The 10128-nt window shown below is 39.9% G+C and overlaps 1 protein-coding gene across 1 annotated transcript; it reads right to left on the reverse strand.

Moving 5' to 3' along the window:
* Positions 1–5318: 5318 nt before the first annotated feature.
* LOC129691634 (40S ribosomal protein S15a-like) lies at positions 5319–5726 on the reverse strand. The gene has a single exon (XM_055627787.1). The coding sequence runs from the start codon at positions 5724–5726 to the stop codon at positions 5319–5321; it is 408 nt and encodes a 135-aa protein (XP_055483762.1).
* Positions 5727–10128: the final 4402 nt, after the last annotated feature.

Consider the following 10128-nt stretch of genomic DNA (forward strand, 5'->3'; position numbering starts at 1 on the left):
CTAATTGCCTTAGAAAGCGCCAGATAGATTTCCAGAGTGGTTGTACCAGTTTAAGACTAGAAATTCTTATTGTGCTATCATGATAATGCCTCCCAATACTTCTTTATGAAGGTCCATAAAAGGAATTCCCACTGGTTTCCTGGTTCTAGGAATCCTTAGACACTGTAAACTCTGGGTAATCTGTGTATTTCACTGTTTGCTAGAAAGCTCACTCCCAACTCAGTAGACAGCCTGATGCATGCAAATACACGTTATGTAACAACTCCAATCCTGTCCTTGCTTCATTCCTCTCATTTTAATCCTTTCTAAACTGTGTTTTGCACAATAGCAGAAAATTTAACTTATTTTAGTCACTATGACAAATGAGCAGGATTGCCCCAGAGAAACCCTCAGGTGCTAAAATGGCACCACCACGCTCACCTCCACGTGGAAGTCTGTATTCTGTGAGCAGACTTGCTTCTCTCATCGTAGCAGAATGGCTTCTGGTGATCCAGTTCCCCTGCCCCACCAAAACACCAATAAAATCCATCAAAGAAAAATCATTGTTTTCATCAGAACTATGACAAATGGGTTTTTGTTGTTGCTGTTTAAAGTAGGTCTAGTCGTGCTAGTTTGCCATCCCTAAATCAGTGTAGGAGAAATAAGCCGGTGCTTGGGTAAATCCACCTGTGGCCCATCTCTGAACTTGGAAGATGAGGCCCATCCACCCAGTACATATAGAGGAAAGGAATCGACTTTCCAAGGAAATTCAGGCCATTCTTACCAGAATGGGAGAAATGGTTATACCAGTGCCATACATTTTCAGTAATTCCTCTGCCCAATTTATAGATTTCAAAAATGCTTTCAGGCGGGCAGTTTCAGAAGCAACTTGAGCCGCGCTTGGCAATGCAAACCTGTGGAAAAAGTGTGTGGTAAACAGCGCCATTCAGAACACGCAGTAAATGGTCCGCAAGTGAGAGCGGAAAGTATGCCTGTACCTAAAACTTCACTCCGGGGCAGGCTGACTGCACTTGTTTCTCAGAGCGGTCATGGCAGACATTTCTGTTACGGGACATTTCCAAGTATAGAGAGCACAGATTCTTATGTATCAATTATTCATGAGCCCATCCCCACAGATATAAAAAGGCCTCACAGAACAAAAGCATATGCTTTAGAGAGACAAAGAGATCTTTACTCTCTGTGATCATGTGTTCTTGTCAAGAATGGAGTCTATAAAATGGCCTCCATGGTCACGCCATCTGCCCTGTTCAAAATGCAGCTTGGGCTAGTGATAAGACTTAGCTCCCAGGGAAATGTTGCTTGGGTTTGAATAACAACTGCATTAATTGCTATGGCTATAGACAAGAGTAAATGCCATACCTTCACTGCGTCCCACTTTACCCATCTGCAAGTTGACCAATGTAGCCACACAGTGGAGTTTTCATGATGATTCAATGATTTAATGTACAAAAGTAATCTGTAAAGCACACCTACAATACTGACAGCTCTTGGTAGATATTTACATATCCACAGCCCATCATCTTAACAAGATGAACCATTCTTGGTCATTTTGTCATTTTTTTTTTCCTTCAGGATTAATCCAGCAGTCAAGACAAAGTCTAAACAAGGTTATGAGGCTGAAAAACCCTCCAGGACTTTTTGGTATCATATATAAGGAAGTTATGATATTTTGTGGGGCACAGTTACTCTTTCTAGGAAAAAAAATATAATTGAAATAAAAATAATTGAGTGAGATAATTATATCTCACTCAAATATTTGAGTGAAATACAAATAATTGAGTGAGATAAATAATGAACATCACCAGTGCCCTGAACTCTATCCTTCTAGCTTCAGCTAAATTAGGGAACTAACAGACCGGCCCCTCCTCTAAGGTGATGAGGAGCAAATGAGCATAAATCACCCTAAATTCTGGGATGTTCTAGGCCACTTGATCTAGGTTCGTCACCTACAAGAGCCTATTGTAATGCTTCTCTCTTGAACTCTGCAATGGATGAAATTATATTGCTCCTCCAAAATTATATTCACTTCGCTAAATTATCTTTCTGTGTTTTAAATGAATCAACCCAGTTCATATTGTAACAGCCAAAAGACTAAGTTTATATGAATTTTCTGGCACCTCTGAATTTTCTAATGAGCCACGGTACCAATTTTGGTCTCAAACATAATAAAAATCATATTTGATCTCAGATCATTTGAAATTATAAGTATTTATGTGAGACACAGAATTCCTGAGTCTCCATCTTGTCTGCCAACAGCAGTGGAGATGATCAAGAGATTTGGGGAAAGAAACTGTCTGGCACAGACAGACAGGTCCTGTGTGAGACAGCCTGAAGCAACTGAAGCAACATGGACTCCATGCCATCGGCTCTAAAGCAGATGCCCTGAAGACATACCTGGTGGCCTCTGGGCCAGGCTCCTCCTGTCTTAATCTCCTCTATCAAGAACAATTGATCACAAGGAAGACATACGGTAGGCTATGATGTCTATGGGTTCTGCATCTAAAAATGCCACCAAATACATATTGAAAGTGGGATAGTATTTTCATTGAATATGAACAGGCTCATTATTTTTAAATGAGAGAATATAGTAATTCCTTGTACAGTATATTAGGTATCATAAGTCATTTAGAAATAAAACACAGATATACTTGTTTCATTGAGTTTTACTTTTTTACACTTTGCAGATACTGTATTTTTTGTTTTTGTAAACATTTTAATTTTTATTGAAAATATTTCATAGATATATTTTGGTCATAGTAGCCTCTCTCCAACTTCTCCCATAAACTGTATTTTTTATATACTGAATGTTATGAGACTCCTTACATTCATTAAGTTTTTGGTTTAATTTTTTCCCATAGCATGAATACATTTTGTGTCTCTGCATCATGTTTTGGTGATTCTATTAATGTTTCAAACATTTTTATGATATTTCTTATGGTAATGTGTAATGAGCAGTTTTTTTTAGTATTTTTTAAAAGAGATTGAGCCCAGAGTCTCTTAGACACATCCTAAGATTGAGTCACAGTCTACCTCTGTGATCAGTGACTATTGGTGTTACTATCCATGCTATTGAGAGACGTGCTGAAAAACCTACATGTATGGAATCTGTTTCCACTGTCCCGCTGACCGACCCACATCTCTCTCCCCACAGGTTTCCTTATTCCCAGAGACACAACAATACTGGCATGAGTAAATGTATTACAGTTGTTTCTAAGAGTTCAAGTAAAAAGGAGAATATCTCTTATCTAGATTTAAAGATTTATTTTTGCTACTTTTAATTTTGTGTGCGTGTGTGTGAATGTGTGTGTGCAGTTAGCTATAGAGACTAGCAGGTTCCCACAGAGGCCATAAGCATGAGTTTCCTGGAACTGGCATTTGTGAGACATCTGTCAAGCCCTGTCCATCTCAGTTTAAATAAAAAACTACACATGATTGATTCATGATAACGGTGTGTCAAAAATCAAGACAGTCTGAAGGCTGACCCTCTTGTTGCAACCATAGGGTTTGTGAGGATAAAACAGGAGCTCTTGAAAATGAAAACTGCTCATCTAGCGAACACTTGATCACATGAAAGCGAACTGACCCATGCACCATTCTGAAAAGCTTAGGCCTTTGAAAATTACATAAACTCTCCTTGTTTTCTGATTGGTAGGGAGAGACAATGTTCTTTAACAATCTTATTTACTGAAGATTCTTTTTAAAAAGTTGCTTCAGTTTAAAAAAAACATTTCCATACAATGTATATATATAATGAAATATTTATCAGCATATTCCTCTTCAAATTTCTCATATCTACCTAACCCTACCCTCTCCCAGCTTAAGATTTAGAAGATTTTTATTTTAAATTGTGTGTGAGTGTGACTGTGTGTGGAGATTACGTGGAGTTGGAGTTACAGGCAGTTGTGAGCTCCTTCATGTGTGCTCAGACTAAAACTCAAGTCCTCTGAAAGAGCAGCGAATACTTCTAACTGCTGAGCCATATATACCTTTGATAACCTGCTAAGTATTTTTGTGTTATTTTTATTTATTACAATTTATTCCCTTTGTATCCCATCTATAGCTCACTCCCTCATCTCATCCAAGCCCCACCCTCCCTCCCTCTTCTCCCATAAGCCTCACCCAGTCCACTTACAGGGGGGGTCCTCCTCCCCTTCCATCTGATCCTAGCCTATCAGGTCTCATCAGGACTGGCTGCATTGTCTTCCTCTGTGGCCTGGTAAGACTGCCTCCTCCTCCTTAGGAGGAGGTGATCAAAGAGCCAGCCACTGAATTCATGTCAAAGACAGACCCTGTTCCCCATACTAGGGTACCCACTTGGAGACTGAGCTGCCATGAGCTACATCTGTGCAGGGGGTCTAGGTTGTCTCCATGCATGGTCCTTAGTTGGAGTATCAGTCTCAGAAAAGACCCCTGGGCCCAGATTTTTTGGTTCTTTTGGTCTCTTCATAGAACTCCTGTCCCCTCCAGATCTTTTACCTCCTCCTTCTTTCATAAGATTGCCTGCACTCTGCCCAAAGTTTGGCTATGAGTCTCAGCATCTGCTTTGATACCCTACTGAGTAGAGTCTTTCAGAAGCCCTCTGTGGTAGGCTTCTGTCCTGTACCTTATTTTCTCCCTCTTTTGATGTCTGTCCAGTTTGCCTTTCTGAGGATTGATCATCTTACCAAGGGTTCTCCTTCTTGCTTAGCTTCTTTAAGTGCACAGATTTTAGTATGTTTATCCTATATTACATCCCTAATATCAACTCATAAGTGAGTATTTATCAGGTGTGTCTTTCTGCTTCTAGGATACCTCACACAGGATGGTCTTTTCTAGTTCCCACCATTTGCCTGCAAATTTCATGATTTCCTTGTTATTAATAGCTGAGTAGTATTCCATTTTGTAAATGTACCACAATTTTTGTATCCATTTCTCCACTGAGGGACATCTGGGTTGTTTCCGGATTCTGGCTGTTATGAACAAAGCTGCTACGAACATGGGTGAGCAAATGTCCTTGCTCAATACTTGAACATATTTTAGATACATGCTTAGGAGTAGTATAGCTGGATCTTGAGGTAGCGCTATTTCTAATTGTCTCAGAAAGCACCGATTGATTTCCAAAGCAATTGTACAAGTTTACTTTCCCACGAGCAATGGAGGAGGGTTCCCCTTTCTCCACATCCTCTCCAGAATGTGTTGTCACTTGAGTTTTTGATCTTAGCCATTCTGATAGGTGTAAGGTGAAATCTCAGGGTCATTTTGATTTCCATTTCCCTGATAGCTAAAGACATTGAACATTTCTTTTCTTTTCTTTTTTTTTCATAGTCCACGGAGGCTTTTTATTTATGTTTTACATCTCTAGAAAAAAATCCCAGGATTTCCTCTCCTGTGTGTTTTCTTGCTTCTTCATGGTACATGATGCCAGCTGAGGCCATCAGTACAGTGAAGCCAAACTGACGGGACGGGAGCAGATTGTTCTGCCATTTCTCTAGGTCTTTAAGTTGGACATCAAACCTAGGCTTGATCATGCCACACTTATTCAACCTGCCTGTGAGGTCCACAACAATTTTCCCAGCTCTGTAATCATCAGTGATCTCAAATTCCCCAATGTAACCTTGCTTCATCATCACAGTTAGGAACCGAATGATGACTTTGGAGCATAGCCTGATGAGGACCTGGCATTTGCCTCTTTTCTCAGCGTTGTTGATATTCTTAGGAGCATCCGCCAGGACATTCATGCACACCATGGTGATGGCGCAGAAAGATGGCGGAAAGCCACTGAACATTTCTTTAAGTGTTTCTCTGCCATTCAATATTCCTCTATTGAGAATTCTGTCTTTTGCTTTGTACCCCATTTTAAAAAATTGGATTACTTGATTTGTTGCTTTTTAACTTCTTGAGTTCTTTATATATTCTGGATATTAGCCCTTGTCAAGTATAGGATTGGTGAAGATCCTTTCCTAGTCTGTAGGCTGTCATTTTGTTCTGATGACAGTGTCCTTTGCCTTACAGAAGCTTTTCAGCTTCATGAGGTCCATTTATTGATTGTTGCTCTTAGAGCCTGTGCTGTTGGTGTTCTGTTCAAGAAGTTGTCTCCTGGGCCAATGAGTTCAAGGCTCTTCCCTACTTTTTCTTCTAACAGGTTTAGTGTGTCTGGTTTTATGTTGAGGTCTTTGATCCACTTTGACTTTAGTTTTGTGCAGGGTGATAAATATGGATCTACTTGCATTTTTCTATATGTAGACATCCAGTTGGACCAGCACCATTTGTTGAAGATGCTGTCTTTTTATGTATGGTTTTGGCATCTTTGTCAAAAATAAAGTGTGTGGGTTTATTTCTGGGTCTTCTATTTATTCCATTGATCCAACATTCTGTTTCTATGCCAGTATCATGCAGTTTTTATTACTATTGCTCTGTAGTACAGCTTGAGATCAGGGATGGCGATAACTCCAGACAATCTCTTTTTGTACAGGATTGTTTTAGCAATTCTGAGTTTTTGTTTTTCTATATGAAATTGAGAACTGTTCTTTCAAATTCTATAAAGAATTGTATTGGTATTTTGATGGGAATTGCATTGAATTAATCACTATGTTAATCCTACTGTTCCATGAGCATAGGTGATCTTTTCATCTTCTTCAATTTCTTTCTTCAGTGACCTGAAATTTTTTTTCAAAAAGGTTTTTTACTTGCTTGATTAGAGTCACAACACGGTACTTTATGTTATTTGTGACTATTGTGAAGGGGATAGTTTCCCTAATTTTTTTCTCAGCCCTTTTGTCTTTCTTATATAGGAGAGCTACTGATTTTTTTTTTTTTTGAGTTAATTTTGTGTCCTGCACTTTGCTGAAGGTGTTTATCAGCTGAAGGAATTCTCTGGTTGAATTTTTTGGGTCAGTCATGTATACTATCAAATAATTTGCAAATAGTGATACTTTGACTTCTTCCTTTCTGATTTGTATCCCCTTGATCTCCTTTAGTTGTATTATTGCTCTAGCTAGGACATCAAGTACTATGTTGAAGAAATATGGAGAAAGTGGTCAACCTTGCCTTGTCCTTGATTTCAGTGGGATTGAATTAAGTTTCTTTCCATTGAGTTTGATGTTGGCTATATGTCTGAAGTTCTCTTTTTTTGTTGGGTCTTTGTGTATGTAGTTTAGGTATCAAGGTGGCTGTTGCCTCATAGAATGAGTTTGGTAGTATTCCTTCTGTTTCTATTTTGTGGAATAGTTTTAAGAGAATTGGAGTTAGCTCTTCTTTAAAGGTCTGGTAGAATTCTGTGCTGAAACCATCTGGCCCTGGGAATTTTTTGGAAGGGAGAATTTTGATGACTGTTTCTATTTCCTTAGGGTATATAAGACTATTTAATCTGATCTTGATATAATTTTGGTAAATGGAATCTGTCAAAAAAATTATTCATTTTATTTAGATTTTCAAACTTTGTGGAATATAACTAAGTCTTTTAAGGACAGCCCATATGCGCATTAATGTGGGACCATTCACTAAAGTATGGAGAACCAACCACTTAACAAAGATGATTCCTTCTCCAGCGTGTACTCATTGTCAACAACTTCTCAGTATTGGATGGGGCTTGGAGATAATCTACCCCATATATGACACAATTTTGGCTATGACATTATGTGAGTCTCATGCAGGTAACGGTAGCTGCTGTGACGGCTGTGTTATGTCCAGAAGGTAGGCTGTCAAAGTATCCCCTGCACCCACACTCCAGCTCTTATTTTTTTGGCCTTGTCTTTTGTGACGTTCCCTAAACTTTGGTGGTAGGTTAATACAGCCATCCCACTTAGGGCTGAGCACTGAATCATTCTCAACACTTTGACTAGTTACTCATCTTTCCATAGATTGCTGCTCACTGCAAAAAAGTTTTTCTGACTGAGGGTCAGAGCACCCCAGGTTTATAGACATAATCAGAAACATTTTAAAGCATTTAGCAAACTAACAATAGCTGGTTCAGCCCTTGGACCTATGACCTCCTTAGCCAGGGGCATTTGACTAAGATTACAATTCAAAGCATAAAATTCTCTCCTTTTGAACAGGTATCAGATCCAATAAGAAAACAGTTGGTTACTCTGTGAGAGTCGTGCCATTGTTGCTCTTGTGAGCTCATTTTGCTTGGAGGATGGTATTGCAGCATGCAGAATTTATCCGTGGGCAAGGCGACGGACATCTTTCTTCTCAGAAGCTTGTACATCTTCTAGCACAATGAATAATGCCTGGCAGGGAGAAAATATCCTCCTGAGACTGATTTCTCTATGTCCTGCAGCCGAAGTGTGTGGTGTCTTCAGTAACAGGGTTTTAGCATGTAATTGTCATAGGCAACAAAGGGCGAAGGTACTATCCTGTGTTGCTGGGGACCTCTGAAGCCTCCCTGACTAATGTTACTCATAGGGAGGTGTCCAATGCATTGCACTGGAGTTTTAATTTAATAACCTGTGTCCTCTGCAGTGACCATATTCCCCCTTGCAGGGTAATTTCATTTCAACCTTTTAAAAATTTGTATTTTAAAATTAGCTTATCAACTAGTTGGTTTCCACAGACTTTTCCACATGTCTCTAGGGCGGCTTTGGTAGCGTAGAGGTGAGCACAGCTGCCTTCCACACATCTCTGGTTTTTAGCCAGACCCGCCCACTACTCCTCCTCCTTCTGTAGATGCATTTCCTACTCTAAGATGTGAAAAGTCAGACTTGTGTGCTGGTGCTGTGCTCTTAGCAGACCAGTGTGTTAGCATGGCACCTTCTCTAATTCCATAGCCACCATCAGGGTATTGTCTCCATAGCTCATATCAGATCTCTAACAGCATTTTAAAAAGCCGAGTATGGCATTGGAAGAAAATAGTTAATTTATTTTAAATGCAGACCCAAGTTCTACTCACGTGGGATTCTCAAGCCACAGCTCGGGAAGTGAGAGTGCGGGGTTGGCATCTTAATAAACAAGCTAGTGATTTCAATAGAAGAGGTCTGTGTCAATCTATGTCAAGAGATGTTTCCTTCAATTCCCGTCCTGGATCAAGCTCCACTTTAGACAATGAAGTCTGCTTCTCTTGCACTTTTACCATTCAGCAATAAAGCTATACTTCAAGCTACTGCTTTTCTACTCTTTTAGATAATCATTGACATCCCAAGGAGCTTCTTTGAACTTTGGATTTTTAGCTTGTCAGCTACCTATTCCAAATATTTTATCATGAAATTTCTTTAACACCGCAAACATATTTACATCATGTAGTTCTTTGCAGAGACACAAAATGTAGGATTTCGAATGCTTTTTCCATCACATCACCAAGGGTTCCCTTTCACCTCCCAGGTGGAAATGCTGCCTGTACAGGAAGAGCTTCACTGACATCCAAACCTCAAAGCTCTCTGTTCCAGTGCGCCCCAGACCCCAGCATGCTCCCATTCAGCTTTCCCCAGGCGCTGCCTGTCAGCAGCACCACCACCCACTGCCAGAAACTGTTTCGGAAGTGCTGCAAGTCAACCCCCAAATGTCTCATTGTTCACCTCATCCTTTCTTCTCTCAGTGGCTGCAGTTGTCTGCCAGCCACCTCCTCACTGCCATTCTTCAAATCCATTTCCGTGAAGACTGGATTTAGGTCTCATTTCCCACCCGGATTAAGTCTTCAGCCTGCATGTGAAGTGCAGTATAGATGATTCAAGATAGTGATGAAGCTCTCCCAAGTGTAGTGCCTGGTTCAATCTCTCTGCCTCATCGTCTTTCTCTCTCTTCATGTTCTGGTTGTCCTGAGGTATGAGGTACTCTTACTATTTTGTATGACTTTAGCTTTCACACACTAGCTCTTTCTTCCTGAAATTCTTTCTTATTCCATGTTACCTGGTTCATTCATTCACATTCTTTAAAACTCAGCCCACCTTCCCCACCTTGAAGAGTCATCCCAGAGAGCATTTTGATAAATAACAAATGTTCAGAAAACCATTTACCGCATTAAGCTTGAGATGTTCTTCCTAAGGTTGAGGATGCTAATTAGTATTAAAATGCACAAAAAAGCAGGTGTTCAGGAAGGAGCTATAGAGAAAACATGGCCTTGATAATCCACCAATGGTGATAATTATTTCTAAATAGTTCCAATGAACCAGAGTTGTTCCTGAAAGATGCCCAAGCAACCAGTCGGTTCTTTGG

This window comes from Psammomys obesus, unplaced genomic scaffold, assembly GCF_907164565.1.
Source record: "Psammomys obesus unplaced genomic scaffold, mPsaObe1.curated_primary_1811, whole genome shotgun sequence".
NCBI lineage: Eukaryota > Metazoa > Chordata > Mammalia > Rodentia > Muridae > Psammomys > Psammomys obesus.

Bases quoted from the DNA above. Each gene is read 5' to 3' on its own strand.
- LOC129691634 (XM_055627787.1), bottom strand. From the start codon at position 5,726: ATGGTGTGCATGAATGTCCTGGCGGATGCTCCTAAGAATATCAACAAC.